We start from the raw sequence: 21,730 nt of genomic DNA on the forward strand, positions 1-21,730 counted from the left end.
TTCGTGTTTAATATGACCGCGAAAATACGTTGAGAGCAAGCTGCGCTCGACAGGGGCACCTGACAGCACGCCCATCAGCAGCTGCCTCGTCTTTCGGCTATGATCGCGCGATGCAGCTACAATAATGAGGAGCTGTCGCCACGTGTCGAAGAGGCTTTTCCAGTTTGGGTACTAGGCGCGAACACACACAAGAAACAAGGAAGGAGGCGTTTCTTGTGTGCGTTCGGGCCTAGTAACCAAGATGAATTGTGACCAACTCGCCCAACAAGACGTCATCTTAGGCTTTTTTCAGCGCTCTTTGTCTGTCCAGGCTGACAACTTTACACGAAGAAAAGCTAAGGGTGACTGTGCACACTGCGATGAACTGTCTGGTGCCGATTGCCTGCTGCACACTTCGTATTAAGCGGAGTCAGGCGCCATTCCACCTGGTAAATCCGGTACAATATGTATGCGCAACAATCGCCACTTCGTGAAACTTCGAATAAAGCAATAGCTCGAATAGAGAGATTTCGTTATTACGAGGGGTTTGCTTCACATCCACGGTCTTTTCGGTATGGCCATAGACTTCAGCAGCCGCCTTGTGCAAGTACGAAACCGTTCCTTCCCTTCCAATGTCGCCCCTGGAGAAGGAACCGGACTGGCTCGAAAACTTTTGGCCTTTACTCGGCTTGAAGTTCCTCAATTTTTAGTTGAGCCTTTCGAACCTGGCACATCAATCTCGGCCGAATATCCATCCTTGATTCTTTATAGAGGCCATCTTCCTTCTTCTTTTCTCTCTTCTTTTTTTTTCTCTCACGCAAACTACTCCATTTGTTACTCCTCGCAAATGAACTACCGGAAGAGATGAAATGTGAGGTAACTCGAACGCAAGCCTGCCAACATCACAAAAGCTGGGCTCTCTCAGAGTGCTGCATCAGTGGCAGGGCAGCCTCAGCTGCGGCACCGAAGGATACACCCTCTCACGTAAAGATCACTCAACCGTGAGAAAAGGACGCTACGGCAGGAATAACATCTCTTCGGCATTCGCCTTGGAGCTGTGCTCGCAACCTTATTTAAGCGTGGGCGCTGACGCGCTGCTTATTCGAGATTGCGCGAATCTTCGTCTCGCGTCTAGTCGTCGGCTCGCACCGCGCCCCCGCTGCTGGAAGGATGGACGGCGTCGTTCTCGGTGTCTTCGTCTTCGTCGCCACTCTGTGCGCGGCGACGGCACAGGTCCGAAACGTATCGTTCAAGAGTTGCGGTGAGTGTCTGCGACGTAGCAAGTGTGAGATAGTCTGTTCAACCTATAAAAGAAGCCTATATACACCGGGGATATTCATTCTCGTATAAGATAAAAGGGCTAAACCAAAAGTGTAACCAAGGCTACATATAGGTATTCAGAAACTAAGCATGTGAACGCAGCTGTTGCTCCCACATAAGGAAATAATGTAGTCATTCAGCTCAATGTATAATTTTCTGTATAGCGTTAGTGTAATTTTTCTGTAATGAAAAAGAAACAATAAATTGAATTGAATTGAATGTTACACAGTGGGACCATTTTCGGAATCTCCTAAAGAAAGAGTTCCTGTTGCAGAAATTTTGTCTTGGTTCTGAGACCACCGGCGTAGTCGCGCACCTACCATACCTTGTAGTTATAATTAGGAGGATTGCAGATGGCATTGACACGACGTCGAATTATCCGACAACTCGAATCGCTGCAAACTTGAAATAACTCTATTTATTAAAGCATACCGAAATCCACAAGCTGGAGGAAGTGCTTCAAGTTTCCAGTTAATTTTATCGGCCTCGTGTCGGCATGTATCTGTTAGCTCGTTGGCTCAACGAGATTGTAAAGCAACTTTCCCCGAATGGCAGTGGTACATGTATATACAGCTGGCCCGATCCATGGAAAAGGATGCGTATCTTTTTTTTTTTTAACCACACTTATCTGGCGTTTTGAAGGACACCGAAATGGGTGCATCTCTATAGCATGCCTTCTGCTACGAAGTTAGGCAGATGGCAGTATTAGCATGCATGAAAAAGCTTCCTCCTCTCTGCGAAACTTCTGTGAACGAGTTACGATTGTAATTACCATTCTCACGACACTTCGACGTAATTCGACAGCACTGTGCTAAGCAATAACGAAAATATAAAGTGCGGAAAGTTATTTCGCATTCAAGAATGTAAAGTTGGTAGGCGGCTTGTATGGCCATAAAATTCTCCCGAGCTAAAGAAAATAAAGGAACAGCAGAGATAAGAATCTACGGACGCTCGAGGAATGAGGTGAATGACTAAACTATGCAATACAAATGTCAAACACTTGGCAAAAGTTCGTACAAATACCTTGCTTCAACAGCAAATCGATACGTGGCTGAGTAAAGCAATTCAGCATGCCATTCAATGTTCACTCATTCAAATATGTACCAACAATGGTGCAAGTCCCATTATTGTATGGTCTGAAGCTGCTTACGAAAAAAAAGTGCAGTTGTACGAGACTCGAGAATAGAGCTCCAAAGTGCTGCGTCCGGAGCTTTGTGGCACTATTCGGCAGCCAGTGCGCGCTACAATAAGTCACTGAAGCCTTCCTTGCATTACGGACGTCTCGGCCTTAAAGCATTTATTCCTAGTGATGGGTATCAGTACCGACGGCGCGCTGACCAATTTTTATAAAACATTTTCGAAGTTGCTTCTTTCTTTTCTCAATTTAAGGTGGAACCGTGAAGTCGGTCCTGATACAGCCCTGCTCGTCGGAACCGTGTGCTATAAAGCGTGGCGACACAGCGAGGATCAACATGGCCTTCACTTCAAGTAAGGCACATAACTGCAGTCCCGAAGATTCCCGCATAGCCGCGAATCTTTGAGCCTTCATTTCCCTCCTACCCCCCCTCAACTATTCTCTCTTTCTGCGTGATCAAAGTAGCCACGTTCGTTTGTGACCACATTTCAAACGAGTCATCACGCACATTCTAAATACCATAGGTTCAAGATAAAGCACAACTGAACTCGCTGTTTCAATTGGCTGTTCCCATGCCTAGGATCTGGACAACAACAACAACAACAACAACAACAACAACAACAACAACAACAACAACAACAACAACAACAACAACAACAACAACAACAACAACAACAACAACAACAACAACAACAACAACAACAACAATAATAATAATAATAATAATAATAATAATAATAAATGAAATGTTTATTATAGTGCCCAGGAACATCTATAGAGCCTTCGTACTGGTGCACTTAAAAAGTAATACGCAAGACAACATATACAAAGAAGACATATGTGCTAGACAAAAAAATGCGAGACGGAGAAACAGATAGCGAAAGAGAAAACGATGAGGTGGACGTAAAAGGGAACTGATCATACAACATGATTATCTACATTTATCTGAAAAAAGGTTGACAGTCACTTAAGCCTTCATTACGTCATTTCAATGCGAAATCATAATGACTTCTCTAAGTTATCATCTTACATTAAACACTACCTTAATCCACCTTGATCTAATTTGTACCAACCCTAATCCGCCGTAATCCTCCTATATCCACTTTAATCCACCTTAGTCTACTTTAATCGACCTTAATCACCCTTAACCCAATTTTAGGAGTGGGCTAGGTCAGTTTTCTTTACGTATATGGGCCATGGTGTCCGTCCGACGACGTGGCTGTTCACCGTAGAATTTCGCAGTGTAAGTCGCAGCAGGTACAGCGCCCGGAACGTGATGTCATCACTTGGTCACGTGTGTTTTGGGACCATCGGATGATAACAGACGGCGAATTTTTCGCTTATGGGGCATATAAGGCGTTCACCTTAAACGAAGCAAATGAACTCCCAAATATGTCAATACAGGCAGAATACTTATTACATCTGTTTGGAGTCGAACCATGCGACTGTCCTTAATGCAACAAGGCCGGACAGAAAATGTGGAATGCTGCCTGGCAAAGCTTTGCGGTACTGAAAATCGCACGTGATTAAGAATCTTTGGGCAATGCATAACGCCATGGACCAATTTATAGATAAAGGAAAGGTCTGACTTAATACGTCTTGATATTAGAGGTGTGAGTAAAGGTATATTTGAGAGGGCTGGACATATGGTTGCCAGAATGGTAAAAGTGGGGCTTGAAAAGAGATATCAGTTTATTTTAGACACATTCAGTGAGGTCAGAATTAGATTTGCACGTTTCACCCCGAACTACAGAGGCGTACTCTAGTAGTGGAAGACGCACAGTCAAGCACGTAGCTAGAGGGGGGGGGGGAGGGCAACCCCCCGCCCCGGAAATTAAGCGGCATACACCCCCCCCCCCCCTCCACGCCACCACTCCTCACACACACTCCTAAACCGCCGACAACTCGATCTATTTGGCGGTCAACATCTTGCTGCCTTTTACAGCGAAAGCTGTAAACCTTCTGCAGTTTTTCGGCGTTCGTCAACAGAAAAAAATCATCATATGGGCCGATCCTGGTGTTAGTGCAGAAAGGGTCCAAGCCCAATGGCACATACCCCTTTGGGCCCGGGAACCTGTAACGCGCCCTTCGGAATCTTTGGGATGGACCCACGTATTAGGAGTGCTCAATGCCTGCTTAACCTCCGCCGGGGGTCGGCCCGGCATTGCACTATCTTCAGGATCAGTCAACGTATGGGGAGTGCTTAAAGCCTGCTTGACCTGCACCGAGGGTTGGCCCGGTATTGCACTGCCTTCGGAATCGGCCCACGTATAGGGAGTGCTTAACGCCTGCTTCACCTCGGCCGGGGATCGGCCCGGTAGCGTTTTTACAATTGCTAGTAGGTACAACGGGGCGTGGCGCTTTTGACGGCGCTCGATGTTTCTGCGCAGGTGCGAGTAAGAGCGGGCGCGAGAGAGTAAATCTGGGGGCTTTTGCTCCTTGAATATGGTAACTCTGCTTAGGCACTACGGTAGAGAAGTTGCTTTGCGCGTGTAGCATGCGTTTTTCCCGAGGCGTGCCGGCATGGCGGAGGGGGTCGAGTTTGTTTACGCTCCGCCGCTTGCTGCCCGCGCGGTGAGGCAGTGGGCACGGACGCCCCATTTGGTGATCACTGTCTCTGAAGGGCCAAGGTTCTGACTGGTGTTGTATAAGTCGCGGGTCACTTTGTTAGTCGCGACGATAGATTGCATTATTTACAAGCACTGATCCAGGAGGGCACATGTAACCGGCAAACGGAGGCCTCAGGAGAGCACCTGAGGTTATATTAAAGCAGGCGGTGCAGGATGCGAAATAGTGAGGCGTTGTTTTAATTAGCAAAGGACACGACTGAATAAATATAATTGCGTCGAGCCGCCAAATTGCGTTGCTAGGTTCAGCACTAAAGGTGCCATGCGACTACTGCCGGCACGCCTAAGGACAAGCGCATACAACACGCGCTAAGAAACCCCTCCGTAGTGCCTAGGCACAGTCGTATATTCAAGGAGCAAAAGTCCCCACATTTCCTCTCTCGCACCCACTCTTACTCGCGCATGCGCGCAAACGTCCATCATCTCCGCAAGTGCCATGCCCCATTGTACCTACTAGCAAATGAAAATACGTGGCCCGGTGTTGCATTATCTTCGGTATCGGCCCATGTATAGGGAGTGCCTAACGCCTGCTTCACCTCTGCCGGGGGTCGGTCCGGCATTGCACTATAGTACTCTAAAACAAAATTACACCCTTTGCGTTGTATCTTGCCACACAACAATAAACATCATCTGTCTTGTCTGCATTTCCTTTCTTTAACGCTGCGAACACGGTACTTCCCAGTAACGAACGGCATACGCGTTATCAGCATGGCATAGCATTCCCGACAGGAAAGTAGCGAGTGCGGCGCTTTCAAGATAGGAAACGCAAGCAAGGCAGATGACGATTATCTTTGTATGGCAGATAAACACCCCAAAGGGTGCACCTTTGCCTGAGAGTGTACCTTCGTGATCAGACCACGTATATGCTTAACGTTATGCCGCAGGTCGGCCTAATATTGCACTATCTTTGGGCCGACCCGCGGCGGAGGTGAAGCACTTTGCTTTTCGTTTGAGAGCTTTGACTGTCGTCAGCTTCTGCCATTTCATCTTCACAGAGTGGAATGGTGGTCAATTTTTTCGCTCCTTCTGGATGGTGGTAGTTATCGGCATCTCCTGAGGTGTGAAGGCGTTCTCTCATTGATTCGGTGCTCACGCGATTAACTTGAGATGAGTTCATTTGTCACCATCTATTCAACAACAAAAGGAAGCATCACTGTTGCTTCGTTAGTTCAACCTTCTTTGCTCAGACTGATAATGGGACCAGGAAAGGGATTCAGTTCATAGTCGGTTGCTCTGTATGCTCGTGGAATGAGTTGTGGCAGGCGAAAACAGCAGTTGGTTTTAACTTTTCCTTTTGCTTCATTATTTCAAGTGACGACTCACCGCGATGCTGGCAGATCCTCGAAACCATATGCCCGCGATATGCACACTCTTAGACAAAGGTACACCCTTTGGCGTGTATATCTGCCACACAACGATAATTGTCATCTGCCTTGCTTGCGTTTGCTTTCTTGAAAACGTCGCTCCCGCTACTTTACTGTCGGCAATGCTATGTCATGCTGATAACGCACATGCCGTTTGTTACTGGGAAGTACCAAGCTTGCAGCGTCGAAGAAAGGAAATGCGAGAAAGACAGATGACGTTTATCGTTGTGTGGCAATATACGACTCAAAAGGTGTAATTTTCTTTTAGAGTGTAGAGTGTGGGCTAGATAAGGTGGAAAATAAAATAATGTGAAACAGCCTCCATCATCAGACCCTGTATTAACCATTAAACCTACAAGCAATATGACTATCACCCATTACTGCATCTGGCTTTTCCCTAATTGTTCAGTGCTTTTCGTGTGAAACTGGCAACTGGGAATAAGAGTCGCAAGGAGGTTGAGAAATTAAGTGATCTACTAAGGGAGAGAGCCAAGGCAACAGCTAAACAGGAAGGAAAAGCGAAAATTAACAAATTTAGCCATTGTTGGTGAAAATATTTATGGATCAACATCTTTTTATTCAAAATGGAAGTACAGAAAACGCCACCAGAAGTGGAGAATAATTTCGTGTGTTTTGAATGACGCTTCTGCAGTTACCAATCGAGCCGCCTGATGTAGCCACTTCTCTGAAGTGCTAATGTGGTTGTTTTTCCAACCTTCCACGGTGGGTGCAATACCGCAGTACGTCTAGAACTGCAGCATCCTGTGCTTTAGACAATCGTACCACTATGGTTGTATGGTACTGGGGACCACGCATCGTTACAGAACTTCCCAAACAACAGTACGAGTCAGTGTTGGTACTTGGTAGAGCAGTCAACGAGGGATCCAAAATAACTGCGATTGTTTTGCAAATATATATTTCTCTATAATTCTTCCTGACCTAATTCAAAAAATGCTACTAGACGGCTTTATTTTAGACTTTCGCTTGTTTACTTGTTCTTGGCAGTGTTCTTCTTGCACTTCTTTCATGCATGAGTCCATTTGATGTGGCTCCTTGTTTGCCAAGTAAAAGAGAGGTCTATCTCCCAGGCACACCTGTGAGATACACCTTATTTCATTCCTCTGTTGTGTGTTTACGCGTCTTTATGGCAAATGGTGGGCGTTAATCACAATTGTACTAGTAAAGGTACACCCCTCCCCTCATTTGCATAGAAATGTTACCTTAGGTTGCCCCCCTCCCGCAAAAAAATCCCGGGTACGTGCCTGCACACAGTATAATACAACTTCAAAAGACAAGAGGGGAGTGAAAGTCACGTGATATATATGACAAACAAATTTGAAGGGCTTGTTGTCTTGCATATTTAGTGTGTGAAGAGAAGCTTAGCATTTTGTTGAAATACACACCAAGATATTTCATTTCATCGACCCTGGGCAGTGGAGCATCCTGAAGGGTGCATGGAAATTGCACATGGTGTGTTTTCTTCGATATGACATAATGTGAGCAGCTCTTCTATATAATACAATTAAATGTAGCTAACCTCGACTTAACGAAGTCAATGGGGATTGGTAATTCTTAAACCAAGAAATTTGTTAAACCGAAAACAAATGAAACGCTCATGTTAGTAAAATATATTCAAGAGTGCAAAAAAAAAACAACTGAGGTTGTTGCCCGTGTGTTGGCCATCAGTGGCCACGCATCTATCATAGACAATGAACCCGTTCAACGTGTTCCGGTGCAACCAATGCTGAGCTGGTAATGCCGAGACCCAGCAATAGGTATGTTCACAAGAGTAAGATCGCTCCCCTCAAACTGGCCTGGTAATGCATTTAAAACATGAATATATTTCGAGGCATTTCAACGTACCAGGTTTCCTGTAGCCCATTTCGTTAACCATACTTTAAAAAAAAACTTCAATTGGTTCAGACATTGAATTCAAGTCTTTGCTTCGAGGTTTTCAACATGATAAGCTCTATGTATGTGTGTTCAGGAATCAAATGGGCTTTGTTAAATCTAGAATTTCGCAATATTGGGTTTCCATTAAATCAAGGCTTTACCGTACTAACATAGCCTGTTTCTGCACGACTAGCTGTAAATTTAGAAGCCAGAGCTGCACACTAGTTTCCGCATGAAATGCGGGTAATCATAAGAGGTCTTTGAGCTTCTGGCAGCAAATCTAAATCATTTGCTTTTGAGAGAGATACTACTTAATGCACTATCATTTGTTTTTAACATAATATAAAATCCTTCAGTTCGATGCCAAAACAAATGCTTTTCATTGCAGATCAGAATTCTCCAACCTTGTTGATGGGTATCAGTGCTGTTCTTGAAGACGATCTTGAGCTTCCTCTGCCTACTTCAGATAGAGATGGCTGCCGGGGAAGAGGCATTCGGTGCCCCCTACAGCAGGGTTCGGAATACACATTCAAGTATGGTCTGGAAGTGAAGCCTTTTTACCCAAAAGCGAGTACACTTACATTGCTGTTGTCTATAATAGTATTTTTATAATGTTATTGCTTGAAATCATGGGCCACATTGCGCTAAAGCTCAGGAGTGAGGTTCTGCCTCAATTTTCAATACAATAATGCACTTTGGTGCTTTATAATCAATAACAAGCATGGCTAAAGGTGCAGCCTGCCACGTGCATCAAAAACGTTGTCAATTACCACGGTGCCAGCAGTAGGGGGCTGTTGTCTGGGATTGGCATAGAAAATACATCAGGAACGCACTTGGAACGCCGTCGCCCATGAAAGCCAATGCGTTCCATCCCTGTCAGTTTGTTCAGTCGGCCAAACCAAGCAGCCAACAATGCTACAAAAGCTGTCCTATTCGCTCTCATTGCAGCCTGCCCGATGCAGCAGACTGCACCTTTGCTTTTTTTTAACCAGCAGCTGTGCGACAACGCTGACGTGCTGCGCTCTAGAAATTAATTGCGCCATTCCACTCCAACTATACATATAAAGATTTATTTAATTTGCAATTCTCCAGCTATAGGTTCAACTAACATCTGTAAGTATAGCAGGATGATCACTAGGTCACACTTATGTGCCAATGTTTTCGTTCAAGGCAGGGTAGTGCTTGAAAACTTGAAATCCATAAGCTTATAATTGAAAAGTTGGCAATTCGCCTTTTGAATGTAAAGCTCAGCTCATTCTCATATAGAAGAGGTGTGGCTGTTATCTAGTAGCATTGGGTCAGAGGAGCAATAATAGTCACCTGCCGTCATCCATGGTTATTTAATCTGCAAGCATAATGGCCAAACAACGCATTGACAGAGAAGCAACTGCTGTTTGCTCTTACGTTTGCCAAGTCCTCCTAATACCTCTAGGCACAAGGCTGAATGCACATGTATTTTACTCAGAGATTCATTTTTAAATCATAAACAACCATATCAAGACATGCTAATTCTTCCACTTTCTGTTTCAGTTGAACACAACAGCCAAGCTCAAGCTTACTGGAGCAAGAGGGACTGTTGCATGCGTCCTGTTTCCCATTCGACTGGTTGATTGAACGGTTCCAAAGGAACTCTTCTGGAATAGCATCTACATGTTTAAGAATAAACTTCTGGCAACAAGTTAAAGCCATCAGTCATACTTGAGCAAAAAGGTTTGTTGCAGTTTCCACCATGCCACTGCTGGCCACAGGGACAAAACGTGCCACTTGAAAGGTTGGAGACGGCAGCAAAGAGCAACTGCCTCTGTAGGCTAGCATGGCAGAACATGGAATGCTGAATATTCACTGTCTTCCTTCAAGTATTCCTTCTCCCTCTCAGTGATTTAAGAAATGGTTGCAACCTATCAAATTCAGCCCGTTCAAAAAGCAGGGCGCACAAAGGTTTGATGCCAACAAAAGAATGAATATATTGCTGCTAGCGTTTAACGCGAAACAAGAAAGACTGACGACAGGAACACAAAGCACACATGAAATGGTGAAAGCTGAATGAACCCACACTGCCGTATGACCGCTTTATTAGAGAAAATATGGCTGTAACATGTGGCCAACCCAAACAAGAAAATGAATGTAGGCCAGCAATAATTACTACAGTTTGCAAAAACTTTTTTAGAATGGCTTTAGAATTCCCTAGTTAACTTTGTTGAAGTACTCCTGCGAATTCTTGGGGTCAGGCTTGATGGTAGGCGAGTCAGGCTGCCAACCTGCAGGACAGACTTCGCCATGCTTCTCGACAAACTGGAATGCCTTAACCAGCCTCAGCGTCTCGTCCACCGAGCGTCCCACAGGAAGGTCGTTGATGGTTATCTGTCGCACGATGCCCTTCGGGTCAATGATGAACAGTCCGCGAAGCGCCACGCCGGGGCCCTCCAACAAAACTCCGTAGTCGCGAGAAATGGTCTTGTTCAGGTCAGATAGCATGGGGATGTTCACGCCACCCAAGCCGCCATTCTTCCGTGGAGTATTGGCCCAAGCCAAGTGGGAGAAGTGAGAGTCGATAGAAACAGCAACAACCTCGGTGTTGAGCTTCTTGAACTCGTCAGCGCGGTCGCTGAAGGCTATGATCTCTGTCGGGCACACGAAAGTGAAGTCGAGCGGATAGAAAAAGAGGACAAGGTACTTCCCACTGAAGTCGGCGAGAGACAGCTCTTTGAATTCGTTGCCGACCACAGCCGTACCCTTGAACGGCGGAGCAGGTTTTAATACCTCAGGCGCTAGAAGCCTTGGTGCAACGTGTAGAAAGCGTTGGGTCTGGAAGCCGGTGCTGCGAGGCGTGCTGGCAACAGCACACAAGATGCTACGCCTAAGCACCGAGGCGAACACACGCGACATGACAAATGCTTGACTTCTTGGTGCCAAACAAAGTATGAAACGCACACACCGGCCGGTATGATAAACCAAGGGCTAGCGTTCGTCTCTCATCGGCTTGAAACTCTCGTTAAGTCTCGCAAACGTCGTGAGAAGCGGTCTTGCTCGTTTTTCCCTGGCGAGGACGCCGCAATCGCTGGGCGGAAGCGGATATGTTACGTAACTGAGCACGTATCCACGCGTAGGTTTTTGCGGTGACTTCGGCCACACCACCGGCGTTGATTTTGCGTGTTTTAGCTACCTTGGGCTGTCCAAATGTGAGCGACGAAGCCGCTGCTCCTCCCTTGAGGTTCGTATTTGTGCACTGGGCTGTCATCGGAGCGAAAAACTCTTCCTGACGTGTTTCATCGCCACGCCTTTGCCGCGCACTTGGCGTTTAAAGGGACGCCTACTATGCTTTTGACCTCCGTCTCTTTTCCCATTACGCTGGTCGTGTACTAAGTGACGTCTAATTTTGGAACAGCGATTCTCACTGTCGACATGCCGCAAAATCAGTTGGAAATGCTATATCTGTTGAAATAAATTGTTGCACTCACAGGGCTGATCAATCGCCGAAATGGGGACGGCTACAAGTTCGCTCCATGATTTGAAAAAGAACGAACACCTACAGCGTTTCATTAGCAAAGAGCCCATCACGCCAAATGACCCCTTTTGGAACCAGCTGCTGTCTTTCACCATTCGACCGCCAAGAACCGGGTAAGCTGATTAGCATTTCGATAACGACGTGGATTTGTGTCAATAGTGGTTTCACTTGTTTTCGTTTGCTGAGAGGTCGACTCGGGTCGTCGGAGAAAGCAATATGTAGCTACTCTGTTTGAAGTTGTTATGGAACATTGTTGGGCTTTCTTCGCAGACATCAGAAACACATAGACGTCTGAACATGGCAAGCAATTAGCTTGCCATGTTCGACTTTAAGCAGATAGGTTACGCTTATCGGTCGTTTGACCGTGTACTCTTTCCACAGACACATATACAGACATGTAAACTGCAAGCAGATATGAAGTGCAGTGAAAAGTACTTATCGTTTTCGTGATTACAGCGGGTACTGTATTAAACAAACAACTTATGATTAAAAGCACATTCACGTTTGCTTTATTGCAGGGAGGAGTACAGCCACCTTGATAATTCCTTGGAGCCACTGCTTGAAACGCTTTTGCAGAACAATGCAGTTTCAGGCAATTTTAGTGCACTGGTCAGCGTGTTCCTGACCCGAGCACTTGAGCTGAAGGCATCAGCGCAGTGTGACAAGTATGTTTCTTCGAATTATTTGCACTACAGTGTTTGAGACTGCGTGAATACATCACTACCCCTAAATGTGCAGACCGGTGTACCGGGCATTGAAACATATGTAAACTAGGGTGTTATATCATATGGAACACATACAAAAATGGCAAAGGAAAATGAAGTGTGCAGTGAATCATGCAGCATCTAATTGGTAGTGACGTCATCCTCCAACGATCTCTCCCACGGCATAATAGAAATCTGTGGAATGTTGCATAGAAAGGAGGGAAAATTAAATAGAGGAATGGCTCTGTGTTGGTTTACTGTCTTGGCCACGGTAGTAAAATAGATCAGGAAATGACGTAGAAGCATACTATCTTTATTAAGTAGTGTCAGACTCCATTATACTCAACAAATTTGTAATTGTGCGTGAGGTGTTTTTCGGCCCCTAAGATTGCAGAGCTCCACTATTGTGATAGCATGTGATGCTACGACTTCAAAGGCCGTGCTTTTGGTGCATTGCAAAATTGACATTTATTCTCGGACTAGAGGAACACTCTACACAGGAACTTAAATGCGTGGAAGAGGCCAAGTTTGTTCTTTGAATTGAGTTAGGTTGTCAAAGATATACATAATCAATGGCCAACTCAAAAACACTCTTTGGCATCAGCTTACCAGCATATTGATATGAAACAGCAGGAGCACAAAGCAAGGGTGGCTAAATGTCATGTTTTAACACCACTGATAATAAGGATAATGGGAAAGTGAATGAGCAAAGGACTAATAGTTTGTCATAAATATAACAGCAAACGCAGACACAGATAAGAAGTTCCTCTGTTCACAACAGACTATTTTGCCTAGAGTGCATAGCTGTATATTTAGAGGAAAGTGGAGCACTTGCTGGTGCACAGTTTGCTTTTGCTCTTACATATTTGGGAAACCACAGCTACATTGTTGTATAGCTTATCTGTATCACTAATCGTGAATATCACCAAATTTGTGGATGACAGATTTAGAGAGCATTTAAAGGTTTATGTGATAGCCTGGTTGCCATTGAGGGTTCCACTGAATTGCAGCAGCAGTGTGCTGTTCACAATATGTTTATAATATTGAGATTATTGCAGTGACATCCTTTGTGACCAGTAGCTGTAATGGGAGGTAGTAAGAAGGCTGGCATGCACTCTATGCATTTGCGAAAATCAAGCTTAATGCAGGAAGACGTGAAATTGTCACTATTTAATTTTCACCATGATAGTTCACAATAAGAAATAAAGGAAATCAGCAACCCATGTCCTAGCTACAAATTTTTGCATTCTCCGGATATTGCTGTCTAAGACATCTCAATGCGGTTCTGCCAGCCTGATCCTCCACCAGTGAAAAGCCACACTGTCAAAAATATAGTTATGAAAACTAGGGCTTATTGTATGCTGTGCCCTTTACTCACTTCTTTTTTCCACAGTAACATCTTCACCTGGCAAACGTACAATGCTTTGTTCATCATACGGTTCATCCTGAAATACTTCATAGTCACCGTTACTGAAGACAATGTTGTAAAGCAATTTCAGGTACCGACTGTAGGAGGTAAGCAGACCTACTCTTATGCTACAACACTTAGATTAACACCAGAAAGGAACAAACTATTTGCACTGTCACATGCTGGAACTCTCAGCTGTGAAGCAAGACTACGGACAATAACATGAACTGAGAGACTAGAGGCCTATTAAGTGCAGACTATCGACTTGTGTCTGTCTAGTGTCTCAGTTCATTATGTCCTTTTCCTTAGTCTTCCTTCTCAGTGTAGTATCCCACCACATCTCAGAACCATCTTGCCCACTACGACGTCTTATTACCCTGTTAAATTCATTGGAGTTGTTAAGGAGGAGAACAAACACCAAATTTACCAATCTTGAAAGTTGCATCAACGTTGCAACACCAGTGATCTAGGCTGGTGTCGCGGGCTTCATGGCGATCTTGTGTGTTTACGCAATCTCTTGTGGAAGAGCTTCCCACAGGGAATCCATGTTCAGTCATTTGTTACTTCTGAATGTGGTGTTATATTTAGTTATTTAGCAATGCTGCCAAGCTAATATATCGGGGGAGCTAGAGGGGAATTTCAAGGTTCTAGTGTGCCATAGCTCATATATATATATGTATTAATCATATTGTAAGAAGCTAATAAACATTGTCATCAAGGACAACATAGCAACATGGGGGAAATTGTACTTACTAAATGAATTAAAGAAATTATAAATTAATGAAAATGGATGAAAAAACAACCTGCCACATAACACATATATATATATAAAATTTGCATTTACGAAATACCAGAACGCTAGGAACATGGCCATCAGCAACAGCTCTGGTTGTGGCATTATGTGGTGTTTCATTCATTGATGTGTTGCAAGATCTCTTGTGTTGCATGACTGTTCTTTTTGAAAGAACAGAAAAGTGCTGGTGTACATTAATTATTATGTTGCTGTTGACACCTTTGTTATAGCAGCTTAGTAAAGCTAAGCCTGCCTATTCAGTAATAGTTCTGGGTATTGTGCCAGAAGTCAGTGTCACAAGATGGCACCACCAGTGCTGTGGCTTGTGGCTTGTGGCTGTGTCCATGTCCAGGCTAGAACTACCTGGTGTTGTTGTCTGTTTTTCATTTGTGTTTTGCTTGATTCACCAAGCATCAGCTCACAAATCTGAGCAAAGTGCAGCTTCCCAAGTGCAGTCTGTTAGACTGGGCAAACTTGGCATATCTTTTTGATGTTCTTTTAAGGCGTAAAGACAACCAATGCTTTGTTATGACTGCTTGCTGTCTGCATTATGATATGATGCAGTGTTTCAACTTGATAAATGTTGCACTTCTTTTTCAGAAAGCTACTAGTCTGTATGCAAATAGTATCCACTCTAACTCATGCAAGCAGCATTTTCATCTTGACTGCTTGCAGTTTATTACAACTTTTTCTTGCAGATTCCTTTTCTTTTTTTTCTGAGCCTGTGCTGTTCTTGCTATCAAAGCTACATTGTTGAAGGATTATATAAGATTATTTGGTATCTTACGTAAAGTATTTTTCTTTACATTCAATTATGTAGCCTTGCTCTAATGTCTTCTAATGCCTTGGCACAACTTATTGTGTAAGTAGTGTATTTATAGTATGACACAGTGAAATGTGTATTTTTTTATTGAGCTGGTATGCCTTTTCTAGTTAGCTTACTCCTTTACTTTTGCATGCCCAACCATTTACACCTTTCAGATGCAAAAAAGGAAGATCTCTTGGATTCCTTGGTGAATGCTTTAGTTGAAATTGTTGTTGACGTTCCGCTGCTGTAAGTCGAACAAGCTTGACCTTTGTTAATGCTCGAGAGGTAGAGGGTTGGGTTCACTTATAGGTGCCAGCAGTGAGAATAGCTCGCTGCAGGTAGAGCACATGTTTGAATGGTTGCTTGCACTTTTTGTAGGGGTAATGCATGTAGGTATATTGGTTCACGCTTCTGATGTAAGCAAGCCCAACTGCAGCTTGCTCATGTTGACTTTAAAAATTTTGTGACCATGTTTAGTCGCAAGTTTGAGAGGTGCAAATCCAGTACGATTTCTGTACCCCAAACACTGAACAAAAAGAAATTCTCACCTCATCTCTCAAAATTATTGTTAAGATTTATCTGTACATAATCCACATGCACAAATTTAGGAATTGAGTTAAGCCATGTTGTTTGAAGAGATCAAGAAAGCAAGCTTCTTGTTGCTAAGCGATAGCTGTAGATTTATGTTGGCGAACTTAGTGCTTACCCATATCATATCTGGGGATCCTATCCTGGACAGTCGAATTCCACTGTCTTGTCAGCTCTGATTTACTCACCAGGCAGCTATGCTCTTATGCGATTGGTTCAAAATGCTAATATAAGGGAAATTAACAACATAGCAAAATTTTTCTCCAAAATAGCATCCCGAATTTATAGGAGTCTGTGGAGCACATTGTATCCTGTACACTTTTACGAACAAATCATGCACTTTGAAAACCTTTCCATTTCCATCCATCTAGTAGCCACACCTCAACGTTGTGCCATAATTCTTGAAAAGAAACAAAAAAGGAAGATATGGCATTGTTATCGCAGGCTCAAAGATTATGTTTAGAAATATGTTATGCAGTGTTAATAGTGTCACACAGAAGCAGAAATTTTCTGTGCTTGTTGTAAGTTGTCCAAGGTTGCTTTGTAACTACCATCAGTTGGATGGTCATGTTCGTATTATGTGCAAGTACATCGTTGATAAATTGAAACATGAACAGCAAAGTATGGCTTTTATGGGTAATTACATGGAACTACGACATATAAATGCTAGGTAGCCAGTTTCTAAGCATGGAGTAGTTTAAAGTGTACAAAATGCAGGGAAAACTGTGACCCAAATGCATTGTAGTAGTTTAGGAATTGTTCACGTTTAAATTTATGAGCACTGTACAAGCTGACAACATGTCTTGACACTGCATTTATCTCCCTGTGGTGTAAACTATGAATTTGATGCAGCAAGCTATAATAGAATTTCGAATAGAATTTGACTCCAGTTAGTTCAACTACTTGCTTAATTTGAACCTGACTGAAGGTCACAGTCGGCAGGCCATACATTTCTATGAGCCCAAGCTGTTATTTAGATCCTGAAATGGGCCTTTGCTGTGTAATTCAAACTTGATTCATCAGCACAGACGCTTTTGATGTCATTGGGGACCCCAATAGGCTCCATCCAGTGAACAGGTGGCGCCTCTGAGCAGCAGCGGTGCCGCGCTGCTCAGCGCCGCCTGTACCGAGTGGCACAACAGTGGGAAAGCGGGAAGACCGCGAAATGTAAACTTTGTGCATATGTCACCGAAATCCGCCCGTATATATGTGATTCACCGTTTTTTGTGCGTATGACGGTACAAGCGTGGTCCTTGGTGATGTTGCAAATGCTTTTCGCTGGTTTAGGCATATTAAAGGAACAGGAGAGGTACTTACTATCATGCTGCTGCGTTAACTAGCGGAGACAAGCTGTAGGCTACTTCACATGTTCTTTACGCGAAAGAAGTGAATGGCCTGGACGTTCACGTCAAATGCCATTTGCAGCACAGAAAACAACTGTATGAAGTCATCCTGCACATGAGTAAAGCCTACTGTGACACTAACATCGAAGTTTTTCTTGGAGCACAAGAAACAAGAAGATGCAGAAGAGAAAAACAAACACACAGAGGCGCTAACATCGAAGTCACTAAACTGGCACCCTGAAAACGTGCTTCTAATAGGTTGACAGATTTTTAATGCACTCCTTGTGGTTGCTGATGCATGCCTCATTTCGCTCTGGCGCGTTGTACGCTGCGGCCTTTCATTTCATGCCCATGTCACATTGTAACATACATTGTTAGTTTAGATTGCCATGCAGTTAGGTCTGAACCAGGTACAGCTGCACGGTCACTTTGGATCACGATTTTGTCTGTATGTGTTTAGTCGATTGCGATCTGCACATCGAATTCGATCTTCACAATCGCGATCGTAAGCTGTCATCAGCACTGTCATGCCGAATGAGCTAAACTAACTCGATTCGAATTTTTGGACCATGTAGCAATGACCGTGCTTGATCGAAATTGAGAAATTTGGTCCGGTCGAGCGCAATTTTTATTGAAAGTGACTGTGTGATCCCACAATGCTCCAACGTTCTGTGTGCTTCATCGTCGTCTAGCATGATGTCAAACGAAAGCTTTTGCGGATTTGAAGCAGTTGTAAGCAGTTTGTCGTCGCTCACTGCTGAATACAGAACCGTGACCTACTTGCCGACGTATTCGGCACAACTACGAGTCGCTTCATGCGGCAATTAAATGGGACTAACGAACCCTTAATAATCATGTCTTTTTATTCATCAGATTACTCTCGTCAGCCTGCCGTACTTTGTAAACGTCCCAAAAAAAGCATAGGGTTGTTGTCAGTATGACTTTCGATTGTGCTTCTTTCTCCATTGATGAAATGATCGGAGCATATCCAGGTTGATTCCTTTGGGACCCATTCGAAAGCATCTGCAGCTGAAAAATGAGATTAATTGACCGCGAGATCTGAATTTATATGACGCGAATGTTCATTTTTCATTATGTACAATGATAGAGGTTCATTATGCCCTTTTTATAAGGTCTTATTTTGCTTGCGTACGCCCTTTGCTTTTTCAAGGCAATTTTGCAATAAAGTCGCAACAAAAATCGCACCATGTGAAACTGTGCCACTGACGTCAGCAGCGGAAACGAGTATTGTCTATGAACGAGCACTTGCCAGCATAAAATAAGCTTCCTCAGCATAAAATATTGCTCATCACACACGCCACTGTTATCCTGATCATACCAAATGCTAAGCCTACACTAAGCAGTAGTCAAATCGGCACTGTCGTGACAAATGTATTTTCAATGTTGACTAGCTGACCTGGCCATGACCGCTAGCGTTGCGCAAGCTGTGCAGTGCACGTGTGTAGCCCCATTTGCAAAACAAACCATTCTCACAAATATGATGATAGAAGCTGACTTACCTCACTCCCCTCACAGCTGCGATTCATTTCTTTCGCTGCTCTAGTTCCTAAGGCCTGCTAGGAAACATGTACCAATTTAACCCGGGCTGGCCTTCATGGCTGTGAGTCTCTTATGCAGCAGTATTGCCAGTTCCACTTGTTCTTTTTCCCACCTCTGTAATTTCAACGCTTGTCCATAAAGTGCATGTCGTTGCACTGTCAGAAGACGTATCCAAAAAATAAAGGGGAGGGCTAACTAACATAGCAAAATGACCCCAACCGTGGCCGACACGAAGTGCAGTGCACGTGAAGTAATACGCGTCAAGTCAGCCGAGCGGCAGAGCCACCTTCCCAGAGCTGTCGCTTCGCTGTGGCAGATGGTGCCAGAGTAGCCATAAACTCAACTGTACGGAGCCTATTGTGACCCATATAGTGCCAGAGTCTGTCTTGGTGGCACTTAGATGACAAAAAAAGGTGTCAAAGACATCTTATACCAAAAGCTCCAATTTCCAGCCCAACTTCAGCACGTTTTGAAGGGATAATAGCAGCTCAGGATGAATGATTACCGTTTTTGCCTGATCCTAATGGACACCTTTCTTCCTACTGGTGCCTAAATTGCCTGCGCATTACTGATTCGGTAGCATTCCAGTCATACGAAACCGAAATCGCATTTGTGGCATTAGGCATGGTCATATTAGCTACAGCTATGACAGCAAGTCTGAGCCAGCGTCATTGCCATTGTAATCACAAGATGGTGCCAGAACAAGTTTTCACATAAGAAAGTGATGATGGCATGCCACTTTCAGTATTTAATTACAGAACCTCTTTTAAAAGATGGTATTTTTCATGCTAAGGTAGTGGAAATAAAGTTGCATCCCATGTTTTTGGCACTCTGGAGACTTGCATGTGTTGCAGGTTGAACTTGCAAAGTGGTTAGTCTAGGTGTATACCGCACTGAGTATGACATGTTGTAGTTTGTGTGCAGCTATAAAAAGTTGTTAGTAACTGACTATGATGGACATTATAGGCATAAACAAATTTCCTAAACTCTACAGGTTTCATCCTATTTGTGATTGTCAGACTCACAGGCATGCCCCATTTTTCTTTTGTTATAAAATCTGGTGCATGTTGGATTTGGGTGCACATTATCGTGTACTATGAACCCATAAAAATTAGGTACACAATTAATTGAACGCAGGTTAGAGCCAGGCGAATAGTGCCAAATGACGCAGAGGTGATCCAGAAGCTTTTTATGCCTCTTTTAATGTGGCCCATCAGATAATTGATCAATTTTGTTGGTCCCATCAAGAGCGAATTAAAGGAATTAATCTGTAGTTGGAATTTAAAAACCATTGCTGGTCAGTTTAACTCCTTCATACACAGAAGCTTGTTTTTATGAGGAAACTAAATACCACAGAAAAACAAATGTCATATCATAAGAAGCCAACAAACACTGACACCAAGGACAACATAGGGGAAATTACTTGTGCTTAATAAATGAAATATAGAAACGATAAATTTATGGAAAATTAAAGTGGATGAAAAAACTACTTGCCACAGGTGGGAACCGAACCCACAACCTTCTGAACCCATAATATCTGCACACTCATGCTGCTCCAAATTACCATATCTCGACATTCATTCTTGACATTCATTTTTGACTATCTTGACATTCATGGGCACGAGAGGCTGCTTTGTGGCTGTTGAGCCAGCAAAAGATGCTAGGGTGGTTAGAGTTACTTGTGTCTTTAAGTAAAAACATGAAGGCTGAAAATTGGTGGACGTTGATAAAAGAAATGGAGAAATACCGTGACGCAAAGAATAAAGTAAGTACCAGAGTTTTAGATGGGGCACAAGCTATCAGTGTGTGTTTGTTCTTACAATGCCAACTTGATGGTTTCTGCGCCATTTTGTGTTCAAGTTAATGGAGCCCAAACAGAAGTATGTTTGTCTCTCACCAGGGATTTCACTTATGCGCTTCACGTGGAGGCCATCAACACCCTGCTTGTGCTGTTGTCCGTGCAGATGTTCTCGTCAAACACATCTGCGAACTCTCCCATCTACAAGTCCGTGCTTCAAGGAAAGTGGTCAGTAGTTGCTGCCTGCATGCGTTTTATGACATTAGTTGCTACGTAGCTTTAACTGGTGGCGTACAGCTTTCACTACAGAACTGGCTAGTATCTTACATAAGTTCCAAAGTTGCTTTGTTTGACTTCGTGAGGGTTGCTTAAATGGTTCTCCGACATTATAACATGCATAAAACAGTAACAGTAGCATAACTCTGGTGCAAGCACATGTCTGTTAACCTGACATCATTGTTACTGTAAAGCTGCATTCCGTGTTTGATATTGTAAGCAGTGTTATGTTGTAAAAGTAAACTAAAAGAAGTATAGCTCCAATGTACCTATCCAAGTCAGTGGTACTGAATAGAGATTTTAACAGAAAGGAATGTAGGCATCCATCTTGTGGATATGGGTATGCACTAGAGGGAGTTACAATGGCACACTAACTGTACCACATATACCACATAATATACATTGTTTGAAGTCAGCCTGTAAGAAAAAGATTGAAAGGCCACCAGTGAAAAACCTTTGTGGTGACCTTAAAAGCAGAAGCAGGTTTATCACCTGGGCTTCAAGCTGCACATAAGTTTATCATAGCAACAAGGTAATCATAGTGCAAGTTATAGCACTAAGCCATATTATCAAGCCATTGCAAAAGCCAAGCTCGGCTACGACTGCTGCTGTTAATGGCAACACTGAGG

General features: G+C 43.7%; 3 protein-coding genes across 3 annotated transcripts in view; 2 read left to right on the plus strand and 1 right to left on the minus strand.

The window, feature by feature from the left end:
* The first annotated feature begins 1,062 nt into the window (after positions 1-1,062).
* Positions 1,063-9,968, plus strand: LOC135916040 (mite group 2 allergen Tyr p 2-like). Its single transcript, XM_065449246.2, has 4 exons — positions 1,063-1,240; positions 2,689-2,787; positions 8,707-8,885; positions 9,849-9,968. The coding sequence occupies exons 1-4, from the start codon at positions 1,150-1,152 to the stop codon at positions 9,930-9,932; spliced, it is 453 nt and encodes a 150-aa protein (XP_065305318.1). The 5' UTR covers positions 1,063-1,149; the 3' UTR covers positions 9,933-9,968.
* A 405-nt stretch (positions 9,969-10,373) lies between these two features.
* LOC135916038 (peroxiredoxin prdx-2-like) lies at positions 10,374-11,338 on the minus strand. The gene has a single exon (XM_065449245.1). The coding sequence runs from the start codon at positions 11,202-11,204 to the stop codon at positions 10,503-10,505; it is 702 nt and encodes a 233-aa protein (XP_065305317.1). The 5' UTR covers positions 11,205-11,338; the 3' UTR covers positions 10,374-10,502.
* Positions 11,339-11,379: 41 nt separating this feature from the next.
* LOC135916037 (dymeclin) overlaps positions 11,380-21,730 on the plus strand; it is a 33,561-nt gene continuing 23,210 nt past the window's right edge. Inside the window, exons 1-6 of the mRNA XM_065449244.1 lie at positions 11,380-11,529; positions 11,779-11,936; positions 12,342-12,488; positions 13,921-14,042; positions 15,710-15,782; positions 20,928-21,053. Coding sequence (XP_065305316.1) covers positions 11,797-11,936; positions 12,342-12,488; positions 13,921-14,042; positions 15,710-15,782; positions 20,928-21,053 — 608 coding nt within the window. The 5' untranslated portion in view covers positions 11,380-11,529; positions 11,779-11,796. The remainder of the gene's footprint in view (positions 11,530-11,778; positions 11,937-12,341; positions 12,489-13,920; positions 14,043-15,709; positions 15,783-20,927; positions 21,054-21,730) is intronic.

The sequence above is a fragment of the Dermacentor albipictus genome, chromosome 4 (assembly GCF_038994185.2).
Source record: "Dermacentor albipictus isolate Rhodes 1998 colony chromosome 4, USDA_Dalb.pri_finalv2, whole genome shotgun sequence".
In the NCBI taxonomy this organism is placed as follows: Eukaryota; Metazoa; Arthropoda; class Arachnida; order Ixodida; family Ixodidae; genus Dermacentor; species Dermacentor albipictus.